Source organism: Jaminaea rosea (assembly GCF_003144245.1).
Source record: "Jaminaea rosea strain MCA 5214 unplaced genomic scaffold BDZ90scaffold_7, whole genome shotgun sequence".
NCBI classification, from domain to species: domain Eukaryota; kingdom Fungi; phylum Basidiomycota; class Exobasidiomycetes; order Microstromatales; genus Jaminaea; species Jaminaea rosea.
Window position 1 is genome coordinate 384,933 of NW_020289981.1, and position 18,463 is coordinate 403,395.

The 18,463-nt window shown below is 58.7% G+C and overlaps 5 protein-coding genes across 5 annotated transcripts; 2 read left to right on the forward strand and 3 right to left on the reverse strand.

The window, feature by feature from the left end:
* Nucleotides 1–128: 128 nt before the first annotated feature.
* BDZ90DRAFT_252651 (hypothetical protein) lies at nt 129–4,445 on the reverse strand (the record flags this gene model as incomplete). Its single annotated transcript, XM_025507767.1, has 4 exons — nt 129–957; nt 1,062–1,148; nt 1,732–3,352; nt 3,500–4,445. The coding sequence occupies 4 exons, from the start codon at nt 4,443–4,445 to the stop codon at nt 411–413; spliced, it is 3,201 nt and encodes a 1,066-aa protein (XP_025362040.1). The 3' UTR covers nt 129–410.
* Nucleotides 4,446–7,748: 3,303 nt separating this feature from the next.
* Nucleotides 7,749–10,836, reverse strand: BDZ90DRAFT_232400 (glutamyl-tRNA synthetase). The gene has a single exon (XM_025506241.1). It carries the CDS (start codon nt 10,809–10,811, stop codon nt 8,181–8,183), a length of 2,631 nt encoding a protein of 876 aa, XP_025362041.1. The 5' UTR covers nt 10,812–10,836; the 3' UTR covers nt 7,749–8,180.
* A 209-nt stretch (nt 10,837–11,045) lies between these two features.
* On the forward strand, nt 11,046–11,671 carry BDZ90DRAFT_279782 (putative small nuclear ribonucleo protein chain D2). The gene is made up of 3 exons (XM_025509209.1): nt 11,046–11,071; nt 11,142–11,202; nt 11,300–11,671. Exons 1-3 carry the CDS (start codon nt 11,067–11,069, stop codon nt 11,573–11,575), a joined length of 342 nt encoding a protein of 113 aa, XP_025362042.1. The 5' UTR covers nt 11,046–11,066; the 3' UTR covers nt 11,576–11,671.
* Nucleotides 11,672–11,781: 110 nt separating this feature from the next.
* BDZ90DRAFT_232401 (hypothetical protein) lies at nt 11,782–12,811 on the reverse strand. The gene has a single exon (XM_025506242.1). It carries the CDS (start codon nt 12,651–12,653, stop codon nt 12,102–12,104), a length of 552 nt encoding a protein of 183 aa, XP_025362043.1. The 5' UTR covers nt 12,654–12,811; the 3' UTR covers nt 11,782–12,101.
* Nucleotides 12,812–13,026: 215 nt separating this feature from the next.
* On the forward strand, nt 13,027–18,157 carry BDZ90DRAFT_279784 (hypothetical protein). Its single transcript, XM_025509210.1, has 4 exons — nt 13,027–13,369; nt 13,473–13,933; nt 14,034–14,435; nt 14,527–18,157. Exons 1-4 carry the CDS (start codon nt 13,087–13,089, stop codon nt 17,746–17,748), a joined length of 4,368 nt encoding a protein of 1,455 aa, XP_025362044.1. The 5' UTR covers nt 13,027–13,086; the 3' UTR covers nt 17,749–18,157.
* The last annotated feature ends 306 nt before the right edge of the window (nt 18,158–18,463 follow it).

An 18,463-nucleotide genomic window follows, 5' to 3' on the forward strand; every position in this document is an offset into this window, starting at 1 on the left:
GGCCTCACGGGCAGAGAGGGCGGAATGTGCGCCACCAATGACATCGACGGCTGGCTCGCTTGTCTCGTTCTGCCCGCCTCAGGCCAATTCGGGCTACGTGTGGGTGAAGTGGAGGGGAAGCCTGCGCTCTCAATTCCCGTCGTTTCGGTCTTGTCGACGATGATCGATGATGGTGATTCTCAGAATGACTATGATGACAAGAAGAGATGATAATGAAGATCATGACAGAGGATGACAGTGCTCGCACTTTGGCGGCGATGATGATGATGTCGCGTGAAGCAAGGTCCGCGTCGATCAAGAGAATATTACTGAAACACAATCCGATACAGAATGCTGCGAGACCACCGAGCCCGCACCACCTCTTGCCTCAGCCTCAACCCAAATCTATGCTGTCACTTGCTCGGCCGTACCTACTGCGTCAAGAGACGCATCAAACTGCTCAGCACCCTCAAGCTGAGCGGCCGCGTCATGAAGCCGTCTGCTCCACTAGCAAAGGCTCTGCGCTTGTCCTCCTCCGAATTCCTACCTGTCAGGCAGAGTATCTTGACACGCGAGGATGTGAGACCATCACCCGTCTGCTGACCGCCGTCGCCGCTACTCGTCTTGACATCCTTTGCTTGCAGGTACGCCTTCTCCTTGCGCCGAATCGCCGCCGTAGCTTGGTAGCCATCGAGCACGGGCATCGTGACGTCACAGATAATGATGTCAAATGGCACGACGCCACGTTTGACCGCCTCTGGCGAATTTGTCTGCTCGAACAGTTCCACGCACTCCTGTCCATTGAACGCTGCGCTGAAGTCGACGTCGAATTTGTCCATAAAGGCACGGAGCACCTTGATGTTGATCTCGTTGTCGTCAACCCCCAAAACACGAATGCGGCGGCGTGGCTGCTTGCTGGTACCGCTGCTAGTCGACGATGAGGACGGCAACTTGGCAGGCGTCACGGTTCCAACGGCGCTGCGCAAAATCAGGTCTTCGGTGCCGTCGATGCGCACTGTCTGGCCTGGCGATATCGGCCCCGACTTTTTCTTCTTGACGACCGTAGATACAGTAGGCGTGACGACGGGTGCAGCAGGAGTTGACTCGCCGTCCTGGTCGCAACTGTCATCCTCGCCCTCGCCCCTGGCCTCTGCGTCGGACCTCTGCTTCTCAAGCGGCTTGGCAGCAAAGTAGTCGCCGCCGCTTGCTTCATTGCGAAGTAGCGAAGGCGAGAGAGCAACATTCTTGCTTCCACGAATTGACGGCTCCTGGTGGAAGGTAATAGACCTCGGGGGCAGGAGAGGTCGACGAGACCCGCCGGCACCTGCACCAGGGGTAGGCGGCGGCATCTTCCCGAGCCCATCGGCTGCGCCGCCCGCAATGACGTTGGACAGTGGCGTCTTTGCTCTCGGCTCGCCTCCCCAGCGTCGCTTGGCAATCTCATCTTCTGTAGAGTGTCGTCGCACGAGAGCTGACGTCGTCGTCTGGTCGATGGGCCCGGGCGAGATGTGGTACGAGTCTCGAAGCGCAGACGGAAATGCTGGACGTGGAGGTGGAGCATGCGGTGCGATGCTTTCGCCGTCGACGACAGGCCCACGAGGCGTGGCGGCCTCCGTTGCAACGCCGGGCGTGCCGTCCTCTTCCTCCACAGCATCCTCGCGAGTGTCTGCCTGATCCGCGGTACTGCCGATCGCAAAGTAGCTGTCGCCATTCTCCATGTCCTCGCGATGCAGGGGCGATGGTCTCGGCGACGGCAATGGCGTCCCAGGCGCAGTCTGCTCCTCTTCGAGGGGCTCTCCGCCGTCGATACGATCGAGGCACTGCAGGCAAAAATCGACGACGGCCTCGAGCTTAGCAGGACCAGCAGGTTTGAAGAGCATACGAGCAATGCCACCTTTGGCATGATAGGCCTCGCAAGCCTCAGCAACTGCCGAGTCACCTAGAGCAGAGCTCAAGAGAATGACAGGAGGGAGGGGCGTGCGCCTCTTACGAATCTCTTGAAGGAAGCGCGTCTCCTCATTGACTATGATGATGTCGCCGCTGTAGTCGTCGCCTGAATCGACAGCGCTCTTGGATGGAGCAAAGTCCCACCACGAATCGAGGTAGCTGAGCAGTACTTGGCGAAGGTCGACTTGTCCGCGCGAATCGTCGAAGCCGACGAGGGAAACAGAACGAGTCTTCTTGAGGCTGAGCGCAGGTTGGTAGACGGCACCATCGATGTCCTCGGGCGAGGCGACGGCCATCTCGCAAGTGATGCGCATTTCTGTGCCTTCGCCCAGTGTGCTCCAGACGTCGATTTTGCCGTTGATCGAAGGACTCTGAACGATGCTGTTGACAATGGACAGACCAAGACCCGTTCCAGGCCCAAGCTGATTCTCTTGCGTGAAAGGGTGAAACAGCTGCTCTTCAAGAAACTCTCGAGAGATGCCACGTCCCGTGTCCGTAACGCTCAGCTCGACGACAATGTGGGTGTCGGAACTCTGCACCTCTCTGAGCGAGACGTGAACGAAACCTGCCGTGGTGAACTTGAGTGAGTTGCCGATGAGGTTCATGAGGACCCGGCGAATGCCGCCTGCATCGCACGTCACCAGCCAGCCCTTGCTTCTCATCGATACGTCGATGACTGTCTCAACAGCACCAGCCTTCATCTTCTTCACAGCTGAATTGGTGGTTGTAGCGGCCGTGCCGCTGGCACCTATCGCGTAGGCGCTACCAATGCCCGACGTCTGTTGACTCTCCAGCTTTCTCGCCGTCTGACCAATCCAGCTGCTCTCGCACACCTCCTGGACGAGCTTGACCAGATCACACTGCGTAAGCTTGTGCTCTGCGTTGCTCTTGGATCGAGCGCCGCCACTCAGCTTGGTGAAGTCAAGCACATGGTTGACGAGCTCGAGCAGACTTTTGCCGCACGCCTCTACCGTGTCCAGGTAGCTGCCTTGCGTCGTGTTGAGCTTCGTCTCCGCAAGGAGCTCAGCCGATGCTAAGATGCCGTGCAGAGGGGTCCTAAGCTCGTGGGAGATGTTGGAGATGAAGTGACTCTTGGCTTGGTCGGCCAGCATCAGATCCTTTTTGAGAACGGCGCTGAGGATGATGGTGCCCATGGAGCGCATGTACTGAAGAGCTGATTCTCTGACATCCTCGAAATCATCGGCTGCCTGCTTAACATAAGCGCAGAGGAGGGCGAAAGGCTGCTTGTTTAGGCCGAAGATGGGCACGAGAAGCATACTGCTTGTGCCGTGTGGGAGGAGATGACGGAAGACGGTGGGCACATTGGCGTAGAAGCAGCCCGTGCGATGCTGACGAAGGAACTGCGCGACCTTGATATGATGAGACAGAGGCACTGGCGCGTTTCGATCTCCAGAGGGTTGCTCGTCTTCGAAGGTGCCGAGGACGACCATTGGGGCGACGTCCTTGCTCTTGATCGACTCGTCTGGTGCTCCAGAAGACGAATTGATCGTCTGAATATTGGTAGGGTCGTCGAAGCTGGCGTAAGGCGTAACGTCTGGCGCGGAGAATGGACTGGGGTAGAAGATCTTGCTGTCTTTCGAGGGCTGCCCGTTACTACTTGGCGACTCGATGAGCTCGAAGTGCGAGAGATCAAAGACGATAGCACCAGCCGCCTTGAGGGTGGTTTGCATGTTTCTCGCCGCGGTGTTGTAGAGAGCGTGGAGTGAGCTGAAATTCTTGCCGTCACCACCTTCGCCCGCCTCGTCCTCGTGAGAAGCATCCGTAGCCATCTCGAGGCAGTCGCGCGTGAAGAACTCGATCGACTTTTGCATTCGATCGCGAATCGTCAAATGGATACGGTCACGAGTGAGTTCGAGCTCTCTCATGACGACGCGGCCGAACTCCTTGAGTGTATGCCTCAGACGTGGCGAAAATTCGCTTCGTGGCTCGGGATCGATGAGGCAGAGCGTGCCCAGATTGAGGCCGTCCGTGGTCCTCAATGGGCATCCAGCATAGAATCGAATGTGTGGCTCGCCCACGACGAGCGGATTGCCCATGAAGCGCCAATCCTTCTCCGTGTCGAGAATGACGAGGGGCTCGTCGTTGGGCTGAAGGATAGAGTGTGCGCAGAAAGAGCAGTGCTTGGCCCCCGCAATCTGCTGCAAAACCGCCTGACTGAGCTCGGCACCGCCACCTACAGCTGTCTGAAAGACTTGCTCGTTGGCGCCGACAAGGCTGACAAGGACAATTTTGGAGTTAAACACGAGGCGCACAAGGTGACCGATGCGGTCAAAGTTGGGGTCTCCAGCGAGCCTCGGCGGGCCATAGCGAGCCAGAGCACGCTTGCGCTCTGCCTCGTTCGGTGGATTGATGGCAGGTAGATATCCTCGCTCGAAGTAGAACTGCTCGGCTTGACGCCCAGCAGAAACGTAAGAGCTTGACGTCGACTTTGTACGCTCACCGAGGGTGGGTGGCCTCGGACATGCAAGTGGTTGGAATGACGGCGCTGAAGCTGCCATCGCGTCACTGCCAGATGCAAAGCTTGATGCAGTGGCCGTCAAGTGGGGCCTAGTTGGCGAAACGGGTGTTGATCTCTGGGTGCTGGAGCAGGAAGCCGTCCTGGCTTGCGCGGTGACTGGCTGCGAAGGCGCGGAAGACGTTGGCCCCGGAGTCACTTGCGAAGATTGTACCGGCCTGTCCACCAATGAGGCTAGCTGATAAGAATTGAGCTTGCGCAGTGGCACCGTTGAGGCCAAGTCCCCTGGCATCGACGGATTGCCCGGTTCTGACGACCAGCTCATTGTGTGAATTCCGATGGGCTTGGACAGCGACGAAGAGATGTCATCAGGCCGCAAAAGACTTGACCTCCGAGCGGCCCTTCGCAAGCCAGCCACAGTAGCCATCTCATCGATGTGCGGTGCCAAGCCGTTGGGCTCTACGAGGTCGTCTCCAACATTGTCGCAACTAGCCAAGCGCCTCGCAGTGGCAAGATGGCCCTCGGGCGCAGACTGCCAAGCCGTGGGTAATTCACGACTGCCTGGTAAGTCGAAAAAGGTACTCGTTTGGACGGGCGTGGGGCCTGGACGCTGCACACTGTCGGCTGTTTCGATGCCTTCCTGGATCTGATTGCCCGCGTCGACTCGAGGGGAGAGCGTCGGCTCCTTTGAAGGATCGCTCCGGGCTGCGGACCAGATTGTAGGATCTTGTTCCACGCCGTCCCTGCCGTCATTGCCGCGGACGCCTGCCTTAGATACGGTGGGTACGACCTCGGAGTTGCTGTGCGTCGCTCTCTTTGCCTTCTCGGCTTGGGCTTCTTTGGCATTGGCTACTGCATCATCTCGCTTCTCTTCCTTCTCCTTGAGCTTGTCGACGGAAGAGTGCAGTTCCGGTAGGCTCGACGTGGCAAAGCGAATCAACTCCGCATCCGCCTTGGCTGCCATAGCTACCTCGGCCGTCGCGTCGGGGGATCTGATGCCCTCGTACTGCAACGACGTGCTCGGGAGCGCTCGCTCGGGCTGTCTGAAGATGGTTGGATCCAGTGCGACCGGTGGTGGTGTTGGCGCTGTCTCTGTCTGAAGCTGAAGCTTCTTTTCGTCACTGCGGGACACTACTGACGCAAGTGAAGGCAAAGCGTCTGAATCGGCGACCGGCGGCGGCGATGAGGGACGGACCGCAGTCACCGTCAGAGGAGAGAGCGAAGATCGTCTCGCAGCTGGCGAAGCTTGCGATGAGGATGGGCCAGCTGCTGCTGCTGCCGCTGCTGCTGCCTGAGGAGCCGACAGATCCTCATAGCCAAGAGAGGGCCGACGGCCGCCAGCATCTGATGCTGATGGCGAAACGTAGCTACCAGTGTCGCTCGAGCCTTCGTCGGCCTCAGAGCTGGACATGAGAATGCGTGTCTTGGCACCTGGGAAGACAGTGGAGCGCCCTGGTGGCTTCGGCGGCTTCATTGGGTTCCACTTGCCGCGAGCATATGCATATACGAAGTTGGCCCAATCGATTTCAGACGCTGGAGTTACCATTGCCTCCCGCGCTGCTGCGGGCGCCGTCGCTGCTGTGGAATCTGCGCCCGCTTCAGCCAATGATGACGATTCGATGGTCGGCAATTGACTGATTGTGCCCGGAGCCACGAGGGCAGCGCGAGCGTAGCCAGCCATCCCGCTGCTGCCGCTGCCGCTACTGTCAGCGGCGAGAGCCCGGAGGCCATCCTCATCTAGCTCGGAATCGTGAGCGTCAACGTCATCTTCTCCGAGGCTCTTGCTCGATGACCGCCTGATTGCAGTGTCGCGAGCCGTCCGAATAGCTTCAGAGGAGCCTCGCATGACGAGCTTCCCCCTCCTCCCAGATGAGCTGGCAGACGATGATGCTACTCTAGAATGCTCATCGCCACTGTGGTCGCTGTGATCGCGCGAAGCGGCGACAGACGTGACTTTCCTCCATCCACCTCGACGTACAGCGCCTGAGAAGCGAACCCTGCTGCGGTCGTCGACATCGTCAAAGGATGCTTGTGATGCGGATGGAGTGACAGGTGAGGAGGAGGATGGTACCGGCTCGGATGAGGGAGCCTGTGTCAACGACGATTGCTGTGAATGTGGAGTGGAAGATGAAGAAGAAGAGGAGGAGGAGGAGGCAGCTGATGGTCCCGTCGTGGATGCGTCGGTAGATGGTGGCGGCGGCGGCGACGGGGACGACGGATCCATGGTCACGGCAGGGGGCAGACCTCGCACTAGCGCCGTTGATGGCGATGGCGATGGCGGCTGCGACTTTGCCAGGCGACCTCAAAGAGTTGGATGCTGGTGCTGCGCTGCGATGCGATGCAAGCCTCTCGAAAAAGGGAAGAGGATGGCCGAATATAAGTTGAACGGGGATGAGTGATCCCGCTCGCGCAGCGTCTTCTTGGACTCCCTGTAGGCGTCGAGGACGATGATGACAATGACAATGTTCGTCGTTGTTCAAAGACAACTGTATTGACGATCGCGATGAACGACCACGCGAGTGGAGGACTCTACGATGAGTCGCGGAGTCGATAGAGGCGCGGTGTGATGGTCTGGACCGCTCGGTGGCTCTGGCTGGTGGCTTGCTGCACAGGCGGGGCGCGGGCAACGACAAAGGAGCAGACGCCGCTGAACCTTGTCCTCTCAACGGCCCTACTTAAGTGGATTCAAGGGCTCTGCTGGTGGTGATGATGAGGACGAGTAGATAGCAGGGCCGCGGGTTAAAGAAAGCGTCAAGTTGAGTGGAAGAAGGGATAGCGGCAGTGAGCGACGTGACGACGACGGGGCTAGGCAGGAGGAAGTCGCTGTAGCTTCTCTCTCGGTCTCTTACTCGGAGTGGAGCGTCGAGCAGGCCTGAGCTTCACAGCAGGCAGTGGACAAGCAGGGGCGAAAGCAAGAGCCCGCCCGATGCCGCTCGCCCGCCAACCCGCCCGCCAAGTTTGGTCAATTCAGGGCGGGCAAAGCAAGGCAAGGCTGGCTGCACCTCGGTGGCGGCTCCAGCCGAGTCCGCACCACCGTCGACGTCATCGCCAGTCAGCCAGCCAGCAACCAAAGCCACCACGCGCCGCCGCCGATCTTGAGAAACCGCAGGCGCTCATTACGACCTGATCAACGACCAGACCATGGCTTGCCTTCGTGTAATGAGACCAAACACGCCACACCCGTTCGTCAGACAATCTGACGGCGAAGAGGACATATTGTCGAAGAGGATGTGAATGAGGGACAACAAGAACGCGGTCAAGCTGCGATTGCTTCCAAAGTTTGCCTCGACGCTGTCGGTTCCTGCTCCTTCGAGTCTCAGATAGAGCTTGTCAATGGTAATCTCGCTCATTCAGCACCTGCCACATCTTCCGCAACTACCGAGACTGCCTTTGATAGAGCTCGCTTTTCTCATTGGCCGCATCGGTCTCTAGCTCGCTGGAGGATTGCATTGTCTATGTCTTTCTTTCGGTGACCACCACTTGCTGGCCAGCCTTGTTCTCGTGCGCCTCCTGACCCGGCTCGTCCTTGCTCTCCGGATGCTCGAAAAGCCGCTAATCGCTGTCACGTCCAGCGGGAGCGCATCATGCGCAGGCAACCCCGAATCACCCCACATCGATCGCGAAGAGATGGAGCTGTCTACATATGAAGCGATGCGCAAAAGGTATCGTGTGACCGCTCCGGAAGGCGCTCAATATCACTCGCTGCAGCTGAAAGAAAACGGCCTACTATGCTGAGCATGTCATTGCTCCTATCGCCTCATCGCCCATCCGCCCTCGCTCACTGATGAATTGACCTCATCGAGTACATCCCGCTGACCTTGTTTCCCCCATCTTCTTGCTGCAGATCCCCAACGATAGGCCTCATCGCGTACATGTTCGTCTTCCCTGCTGCAGCTCCGTCCACCAGCTCAGGGAAAGAGCCAGCGTCGGGCTGCTTGCCCTCCTTCGCTGCGGCCTTATTTTCCTTTCTGACCTCCTTAGCCTCCTCCTTGCTGTCTCTCGAAGCAACGACAGCAGCAGCAGCCTCCTTCGAGGCCTTCTTGCCCTCCTTCTTACTCCCGGCACCAGCTGCTGCGGCGAGAGCTCCCTTGGCCTTCTTGGCCTCGCGCTCAGCCTTGGCCTTGCGCTTACGCTCCTCTACCTCGCCCGCAGCCGCCGACTTGCCTCCATCAGCCGCAGCGGCAGCAGCAGTAGCAGCCTTACTGCGTGATGCCTCGACCTTGCCATCTGGAATCTTGACGAACTCGCGCTTCCCTGACTCGCCGTTGATCTTGTCGAGGATGTAGTACCCTTTGCGCTCGAATTGCATCCTGTCACCCTCCTTAAGCTGCTCAGCCACATTCGCGTCAGCGAGTGCCTGGGTAGAGAAGATGGTCTGTGGGGTGACAAAGTCCTCGAACTTGTCCTCTTCCTCGAGCTTGGGCTTGGTGATGAGGTAGTCGAAGTCGAGCAGGGTGACGGGGATAAGCGGGCGAGTGGCTGAGTCGGCGAGCCAGTGTACCTTCTTCTTCGTCTTCTTGAAGTCACCGTCGAAGTGGGCTTCAAGCTTGAGCGACTTGACGGCGCCCGTGGCGGGGTCGAGCTCCTTGGAGCGGACAAAGACATTGCCCCAGTCCATGAGCGTAATCTCTTCGTTGTCGGCAAAGCTCTTGGCGTCTTCCTGCTCAACCCAAATGGTGGAGTCGTACACAGTCGTCTTGTTGCCAATTTCAAGATTCTTCTTGTGCTTGGGGACAGCCTTCTCGTGAGCCGGACCCGCACCCTCGATGGTGCACTTGACCTTGCCCGCCTCATCAACTGCAGTGAAGCGCGGCACGATAGGGTCGATGATACGCTTGTTGAGGGTCCAGATCTGGTCCCACTCCATATTGATGATCTGCTGCGAGGGTCCAGTTGCGAGAATAAATTGCTGCAGCGCCTCGATAGTCATACCGCGACGCCTGATGCCGCGGACGGTGGGGAAACGTGGGTCATCCCATCCGGTCACCTTGCCATTGTCGACGAACCATGTCAATTTGCGCTTGCTCAGCAGCGTGTACTGGAAGTTGAGGCGTCCAAAGTCCCAGATCTCAACGTTGCGAAGGTTGAGCTTCTGGAGGAACCAGGCGTACTGCGGGTTGCGATCGCGGTACTCGTTGGTACGCAGGGCATGCGTGATGCCTTCGAGCGAGTCGACAATGGGGCACGCGAAGTCGTAGGTGGGATAGACCTTGTACTTCGTGCCTGTGCGGTGGTGAACCACGTCAGGGTTGCATCGGTAGATGACGGGATCACGCAGCGCCTTGTTGGGATCATCGACGCTCATCTTTGCTCGGAGGCACCAGCGCCTGCCCTCGGCACTTGCGCTCGTCATCTCAGCGAAGCGGGCGAGCGTGTCCTCGACGGAGAGGTCTCGACGCTTCGAGGGCAGACCGTCCATACGTTGTGCTCTCATCTCCTCCTGCTCTGTGTCATCGGCGTAGGCATCACCCTGCTTGATGAGCTGGACGACGTGCTGGTAGAGGACGTCAAAGTAGTCGCTCGTGAAAGTAGTCTGATCGGGACGAATGCCAAGTAGAGCGAGGTCCTCGATGATGGCGTCCTGGAACTCTGACTTTTCCTTCGACGGATTTGTGTCGTCGAAACGTACGATCAGCCTGCCCTTGTAGGAGCGAGCGAAGTACTGGTTGAGAATGGCGGCCTTGGTGTGTCCAAGATGGAGGTATCCAGAAGGCTCGGGTGGGAAACGGGTGACAACCTGTCCTTCCTTGGCTGAGGGCAAGAAGATGTCAAATGACTTGGCTTGAGTAGGCTCGCTAGCCTTGCCGGCCTTCTTGCCAGCCTCCTCGCCCCCAGCAGCGGCAGCGGCAGTCGGCTTGGCGCGCTTTGCCTCGTTGAAGCCGTCGTAGGCGGGCTTGCATACGACCTCCATGTGCGCGAACCAACGAGCGAGGTGGACGTGGGTTCCCTTCTTGAAGATGGCGAGAAGAGGGAAGCAGCCGCGGATACCTGCCCAGATGGCGAGATCTGCGATGGTAACTGTCTGTCCTACGAGAAAGGTGCGCAGTGCAAGGCGGTCGTCGAGGGCATTAGCCTCCTCGAGGGCCGCGGGAAAGGGTAGCGAGGCGAGAGAGATTGCCTTCTGCAGGTAGCCTGATGCCTCTTTGCTCTGTACGCTGTCGCTCCCTGCGATACCGGTGCTGGCGTAGCTGTTCACGAGCCACTGAGCTACATCAGCGAGGCCATTGACAGGCTGCGCCGCCTCTCCAGCCTCGAGAACGACAGAATTCGCAGCTCCCTTTTCCCACTCGATGGTAATGGGCTGCTGAGCCTGGCCAGCAGTCGAGGCCAGGCTGTCGACGATGGCCAGAGGCAAGAGGGCCTCTGTAGCATTCTTTGTCTGCGGATCGAGCTTGATCGTCGTCGGCATGATGATGAATGGTGGAGCGAAGGTGATCAGCTGCGAAGCTTCCAAGGTCCCGACCTCTCTCCGCTTCGACTCAACCCAAAAGTCGAAGGCACGCCCGCCCTCGTCTCCACGCGACCAGACTGTCCGCTCTTTGGACGTCGACGCTCACTCCCGCCCAAGTCGGTTCCGTCTGCACGACCAATCGTTCCTGTCCGTCACTACCATCCACCATCAACCTAGCGCGTCTCCGGTCTGCTCGAGAGCAGCAGCAGCAGCATGGCGTGAGTGGCCGCGCGAGGGGGATCTCTTTGGCAAAGCTGACTCTGCAAGGATCTCTTTCGTACCGCTCAGAGACCTGCTCAATAAGCCAAAATCGGAGCTGGACCAGGAGGAGGTTCGCCGTCTCGAAGAGGTGAGCATGCGGACATCTGGGTGATGAATGCTGCGCTTGTGCTCTTGCTGATTCACAACACTCCTCTTACCTCTCTCGCACGCACTCTTGCCCACAGTACGAAATCTCCCAAGGGCCCCTCTCTGTCCTCCAGCAGTCGGTCCGCAACCACACGCAAGTCCTCATCTCGCTCCGCAACAACCGCAAACTCCTCGGTCGAGTCAAGGCATTTGACCGTCACTCGAACATGGTCCTCGAAAATGTCAAGGAGATGTGGACTGAATACCCCAAGGGCAAGGCTGGGAGCAAGAAGCCTACCAACAAGGACAGGTTCATCAGCAAGATGTTTCTGCGCGGGGACAGCGTGTGTTTGGTCTTGAGGAATACCGCGTAGTGGCAAGGCGGGAAGCATACGTGTGATGGGTGGCGGCTTGATTACCTCGCAGCAAAAGTGCGGGACATGCTGCGGACGCAATGAGCGTGCACACTCTCGGATGGGATGGATGGACGCGGGGCCACGACAGCGCCCGACTCTTGTACTCTTACCTCACTATCAGCCAATCAGCAATTCGACGATCACCGAGCCCGAAAACACTAGCCTCGAAGCGCTCGATGAATGAGGGTGATATTATGCCGAGGAGACCGGGGTAACATGTGAAGCTAGCAAGCTAGCAGAAGAAGTAGACTTGGCTGATAGAAAGCGATAAGGGAAGCCTGGCAACGGGGCGACACGGCGCTCAAGCCTCTTCTGGGAAGAAGTAGTCAAGGCAAAGCTTGGCGCACACCTCTCTGCCAGCCTTGATGCTGGGTGAGCCTTTCTCGTCATGGAAGGCATGACCCTCAAAGCGAAGCGTGACGTAGTGGTCTGGTGAGCAGCGGAGGCTAGCGGGCGGGCGAGACAACAGACACTGGGTCAGCGATCACACTGATCGGCTCCTCTTGGCTACCCACCCTTCCTGAGAGGTGTGCGCGTACTCGGGCGCTCTGAGTGCAGCCTGCTGGGCAAACTCATTGAGCGTAGAGACGGCCGTCTTGCCTGGCTCCCTCTTGAAGGATTCGTGGATTGACCCAGTGCGACTCGAAGCCATCTTCTTCGCTAGCTTGGAGTGGACGGTGATGGGAAGGAGGGACAGTGGACCGGTGCTTGACGTGCTGAGCAATGGAGCTGCTTCTTCGGCATTGTCGTCGGCGTCTTGCTCGCCGTCTCGTGGTCTCTTGCTTGGTGTCAGACGGGGAGAGCTGAGCGCCAGGGCGTCCAAGTCGTTGAGATAGTCGTCGCTGGCCATCGGAGCTGAAAGCTGCCCTTGGTTGCCAGATTCGAAACGATCCCTGCTGGTCGCTACGGCTTCCAGCGCATAGTCGTCCAGCGTCTTGGCCCCCAATGCCTTGAGAGCGATGTGGACTTCGGACAGCTTGGTGATCGGCTCTGTCTTTAGCTCTAGGCCCTGAGGCCTGGAAGGGCTTGTGATCATGGCCGACTGCTCCGTCGCTGAGGCAAAAGGCGCGGATCGAAAGGAGAGAAGGTGCCTGTTGCTCTCGAATGCTGACTAGGGATCCGCTGGCCACTCTCATCGCCCGCCCGCTCGCCCACGGCTCCGTTCACGGCTCAGGATCGATGGCAAACGCAGGCGGCTCGATGGTCACGATTCGACCCTGGTAATGATCCTTCTCCGATTGCCTCGGAGTAGCTTGCTCGCTTGACCTGAATGTCCCCGAGCACTGGCCAGGTGCTGTGTGGCTGCTGAGGAGCTTCAGTCGGCGAGTCCGTGCACAGAGACGAGCACCGCACCGCCGGCCCTCGTTTGTCTGGCTGCCATTTTAGGCTCGACCCACGCCAATCTCCTTCGCTCCTTCCTCTTTACGAATCCACCGATCTATTCCCTAGCCACCTTGACTTAGCCTGGGATGTCGTCCCAGGTCAAAGCCCAAGATCATGCCGTCGGCGCTCCCTCGACAGGGGCAGACGATGCTCCTCAGCCCGACAGCCTTGCCAATGTGACGCAGAAGGATGCTGCAGAGGCAAATGCACTCGAGGCCAAGCTACAGTCCAATGAAGACGCTGGTGCTCGAGTCATGAACTTCGACGAGGATGCCACCCCTGAGCAGAAGGCCGCACAAGCTAAAGCTGCTAAAGACAAAATCAAGCCAAAGGGAGCTGCGGCTCAACAGAAGGCTGACACTGGCATGGGTGCGTGTACGCGATAAGGCCTGGGACGGCCTGGGACGTCGTCTTCGTCCTCTTCGTGCTCTTCACGCTGACATTCTACTCCTCTGTTGCTACGCTGCCGCAGGCCTGGCGTCCGACCTAGGCAAGGCTAAGCACACCTCGTCCACGATTCGCCTCGACGACATTGACCGCACCAGCAAGCAAGAGGGCCAGAAAGGAGATGGCACAGGACCAAAGGCGGGTGCTACCTCAGTCAGCGTCCCTCCTGATGCCATCACCGGTCATACGGGCGCTGCAAGGGCCATGCTGGGCGACAAGCCTCCTCTCAAGGCAGGAGAAGAAGAAGAGGTCAAGCCTGCGTGGGAGAACTCCATGGTCTCCAAGTATGTGCCCGAGGACTACCTGGGACGTTTCTGGTTCGACGGGGCTGCCGTCTTGCTCGCTGTCCTCACAACGTATTTCCTGACTCGGTTTGGAGGTGGCATCTTCGCCATGCTCATCGTCGGCGCTTTCTTTACGACGTATTACAATGCTTCTTCTCGACGAACCCGACAACGAATTCGCGACGATATTGCGCGAGAGATGGTGAGGCGTGCAGCCGCAGCGGGGATCTGCGAGGGCCTGCGAAGAGGGTTGCTGACTTCTCTACTCCTCTACGATTCGCTCCAACGCCCGCCGAGCTCAGGCCAAGAACAAGATGCTCGATGAGAACGAATCAGTCATGTGGATGAACTCAGCCCTCGCCCGCTTCTGGGCCATCTACGAGCCCGTTCTGAGTGCAACGATCATCTCGACAGTCGACGCCATCCTCGTTCAGAACTGCCCCTCTTTCCTAGACTCGATCCGCCTCACGACGTTCACGCTGGGAACCAAGGCGCCCAAGGTCGACTTTGTCCGTACTATCGCTACCAAGACGGAAGAAGAGATCTGTATGGATTGGAAGTTCAGCTTCACGCCCAATGACACGCAAGACTTGACCGTGCGCCAGGCGGCGGCCAAGATCAACCCCAAGATCGTACTCACTGTTCGAGTTGGTCGTGGCTTCGTTGGCGCTGGCCTGCCAATCCTCGTTGAGGATATCAGCTTTGTGAGTAGCGCAGCGCACCTCTTCGCAGCATGACTCTCTGACCCCCCTCTCCGCTACATTTCCTCCTCTTTCACGTCTCGCTTCCACCCAGGTTGGCCATGTTCGCCTGAGGATGCAGCTCATGAGCAACTTCCCCCACGTGCAGCTCGTCGACGTGTCCATGATGACCCCACCTGAGTTTGACTACGTTCTCAAGCCCGTGGGAGGCGACACCTTCGGCTTCGATATTGGCAACATCCCAGGACTCAATGGCTTCATCCGCGAGCAGGTTCATGCCAATCTTGGCCCCATGCTCTACTACCCGAATGTTCTCACCATCAATCTCGAGGAGCTCATGTCTGGAACGCCTCTGGACACGGCCTCGGGCGTGGTTCAGGTGTCCGTCTGGTCCGCTCGCAACCTCAAGGGCGTCAAGCTTGGCGGTGGCTCTCCCGATCCGTACGTCGCCGTCACAATCGACGACAAGGAGGTCCTGGCCAAGACGAAGCACAAGTCAAGCACGACGTCGCCCTCTTTCAAAGAGACCAAATTCATCCTCGTCAAGGAGCAGGATGTCATGAACGGCTTCCTCGTCTTGCCCGTCATGGACTACAACGATCACCGCCCCGACTCCAAGCTTGGATCTGCCTCCTTCCAGCTAAAGTCCCTCGAGTCGCAGCCCGAGCAGGAGAACATCTCATCTCCCGTCATCCTCAATGGCAAGGAGCGTGGTCAGCTCGAGTATTCGCTCTCGTACTACCCAGTCATCAAGCCCGAGATGGATGCTGATGGCAAGCCTCAGCCGCTGCCAGAAACTCGATCCGGTGTGGTTCGCCTCACCGTCCACCAGGCCAAGGAATTGCCCAAACGCTCCGGTCTTGTCGGCGGTGACGTCAACCCTAGGGCTCGCATCCTGCTCAATGGCTCCAAGATCAAGGAGACGGCTACTCTTAAGCGCACCCTCTCGCCGATCTGGGAGATTCACACCGAGTTCCTCGTCACTGAGCGCCGTAGGGCCGTCATTGGCGTGCAGGTCATCGACGATCACGGCGTGGGCAAGGACCCTGTCATCTCGTACTTGTCCGTCAAGCTCGATGACCTACTCACTGCGCGCGAGAGGCAACAGGACTGGTACCCGCTCACCAAGGAGGGTCGCCTGCGTATGAGCGCAGAGTGGAAGCCCGTCCAGATGGCCGGCTCCGTCAACGGCGGTGCTGCCTGGTCCCCTCCCATTGGCGCCGTCAAGGTTTGGGCCCAATCTGCTAAAGACCTCAAGAATGTCGAGCTCGGAGGTAAAAGCGATCCCTACGTGCGCCTCGTCACTCGCGGTATCCAGCAAGACGCCAGCGTCGTCCGTAACAACAATCTCAACCCTGACTGGGACGAGTACTTGTATTCTACGGTCCACTCGCTCAAGGACCGCATTCTCGTTGAGGTCATGGACTACGAGAACAGCGGCACGCCTCGCTCCCTCGGATCCGTCGAGCTTCAGGCCAAGGACTTTGCCTCTGAGACGGGCAATCCAGAGAAGCCCTACCACTCGACTGGCAGGCAGACGCACAAGGACAAGCTGCACCTCGGTCGTGGCGCCTACAAGGGCGAGATCAACTTCGTCGTCGAGTTCTTGCCGGCCGAGAACATCATGGTTTCCGACTTTGCCGGTGTGGGCAACGAAGTCGCTGACAAGGCCGGTGACATCTTTGACGAGCCAGAGATAGAGGAAGACGATGTCGAAGCTGATGCGGGCGCCAAGAAAGCCATGACAAATGCCAATGTATCGCTGGGCGAGGAAGGCAAGCCTGAGAAGGCCAATGGGCTCACACGCCAGTCCTCAAAGCTGGGCAACGGCACCAAGGCTCACAAGGGCAGCGTCGACAGCGACCGCGCTTCAATCAAGACAGTCGACACGGCGAAGACATCCAACACGGTGGACGAGGCACGCGCGCACGGTAAGCAGATGTCCGTCGAGGAGATTCTCAAGTGCCAAAGCGGTATCATTGCCTTCAACTTGCTTGAGGGCAATATTGCGAAGAAGAACGCCCGCCTCGAGGTTCTCTTCGACGATGGATACTGGCCCTCTTACACCACTGAGCCCTCTCGCACGCAAGGGCACGCGACGATTGACGAAGTGGGCGAGCACGTAGTCAAGGAGCTCGACTGGTCGAAGATGATGCTCAAGCTGCGCACGGGTAAGCGGGACGAGGATGTCTTTGCCGAGTTCCAAGGCAACACAAAGGACGTACTGGAGCGCTCGTTGAACAAGGTGGGCGAGTTCACGCTCGCCTCCGACGCGGGCACACACCGCTCAACGATCAAAATGGAGTGCCGGTACATCCCTTGCGACGTCCGCCTGCAAGCCGTCGAGTCTATCAACAACCAAGGCTTCCTCCGCGTGGACCTGCTCAGCGCCAAAAACCTCCGTGCGGCGGATCGTGGACTGCTGGGAGCGTCGAAGAGCTCTGATCCGTACGTCGCCTTTATGCTCAATGGGGAGCGCATCTTCAAGAGCAAGACGATCAAGAAGACGCTCAATCCTGACTGGGGAGGTGAGAACCTCGGTGAGGTTGAAGTTCTTTCGCGTGTGCATGCCCAGGCCATGCTCGAGATCTACGATTGGGATCAAGTTGGGCAGGCTGATCATCTAGGGGAGTGCGCTGTTGACTTGACCGAGCTTGAGCCGTTCGAGTCCACGACGAAGACTCTGCCCATTGTAGGCAAGGGAGCCGGCGAGAACGGAACCATCACTTTCCGCATGGTGTTCCGTCCTGAGTTCGTTTCGAGTCTGCGCGGCAGGAAGGGAACGAGCTTGAACCTGGGCAGGACCTTTGTAGGCGGCGTCACGGGTGTGGGCAAGGTGGGCGTGGCTGGTGTGCAGGGTGTAGGCAAAGTAGGCGTAGCAGGCGTCAAGGGTGTAGGACACGTCGGTGCTGGAGTAGGCAAGGGTGCGTTTGGCGTTGCTGGAGCTGCGGGTCACGGCGTTGGCTCAGTAGGTCGTGGCGTGCTGGGTACGGTGCGCGGTCGTCGCGCCTCAGCCTCGGCAGACAAGAACGCACAAGCTCAAGAGCAGATCCTCGCCTCCCAAGGAGAGGACGCTGTTCCACCACTGCCCAACAGCGGCAATGCCAGCGAGCTACCCGCCCTTCCTGGTGGTGTGGCCGGTGGCAGCCCGAGCCACTTCAGATCTGCCAGTAACGCCTCGCGCGACGATGTCTCGATGGCGGGTGGGGACGGGACCCCATCGAAGAAGAAGAGGGGTTTCAATCCGTTCCACCGCAGTCATAAGAATAAGGAGACCAGCGCGAATGGAAACGATGGTGGTAGTATTCGGGGATAAGAGGGAGCGAGGAAGGATAGCGAGAGCGGGCCCCACGCTCTGCATATGGAGCACGGTCGCGCATCGGCGTGCGGTCGGGGGTGAGAAGGAGTGTGGCCTGGCATTGCTATCGCAGATGGCATATAGCGCTAATGACATGTGTAGCGTGCAGCGACTGAAGCGCTATTGATTCTTGTTATCGCGCGATACCGAAGAAATGAGAAACGAAAGAATTTTTTCCGTCATTCGACGGTGAGACGAAGGATTAGGAATGACGGACGGCCACTTTCCTCATCGGTCAGGAACAGGTCGCAAGGACTATCGGGCAGACTGTAGAAGATCATCTTCTGACGGCCCTGACGGGGGCCGCGATAGGGATCTACGCCTAATCTCTCTCGACCGCGCCTTGATAGGGCTATAATGAGCGAATCCCATTGCATCGTGTTTGTGCTGCAGGACGCCGCATCGTAGGGCCGGCGTGGTGTGGTGTGGCCTCCCTGTCCTGAGCCTGAGCGCGCTGCTTCGTCTCGTGCATGACTGGGGCGATTGAGCGGCGGTGGAGGGTCATGCGGGCGTATGAGCAATCGCACGCTCCTCCGTCTCCTTCGCTGCCTCAGTGTGCCGAGCGAGCGAATGCACGACCACTCCCCGCACCAAGGACGAGCGCGAGAAGGCACACGCAGTCTAGGCCGGGCAGCGGCAGCCCCGCATCATGGCCGTGCTCGCTGCTGCTTGC

What these genes read in the sequence shown, in the direction of transcription:
- BDZ90DRAFT_232400 (XM_025506241.1), bottom strand. Translation starts at nt 10,811, where the DNA reads ATGCCGACGACGATCAAGCTCGATCCGCAGACAAAGAATGCTACAGAG.
- BDZ90DRAFT_232401 (XM_025506242.1), bottom strand. Translation starts at nt 12,653, where the DNA reads ATGATCACAAGCCCTTCCAGGCCTCAGGGCCTAGAGCTAAAGACAGAG.
- BDZ90DRAFT_279784 (XM_025509210.1), top strand. Translation starts at nt 13,087, where the DNA reads ATGTCGTCCCAGGTCAAAGCCCAAGATCATGCCGTCGGCGCTCCCTCG. An exon ending in GAAGGCTGACACTGGCATGG is followed by an intron (nt 13,370 to 13,472) that starts GTGCGTGTACGC and finishes ACGCTGCCGCAG; the next exon opens with GCCTGGCGTCCGACCTAGGC. An exon ending in TCGTTGAGGATATCAGCTTT is followed by an intron (nt 14,436 to 14,526) that starts GTGAGTAGCGCA and finishes GCTTCCACCCAG; the next exon opens with GTTGGCCATGTTCGCCTGAG.
- BDZ90DRAFT_279782 (XM_025509209.1), top strand. An exon ending in AGGTTCGCCGTCTCGAAGAG is followed by an intron (nt 11,203 to 11,299) that starts GTGAGCATGCGG and finishes TCTTGCCCACAG; the next exon opens with TACGAAATCTCCCAAGGGCC.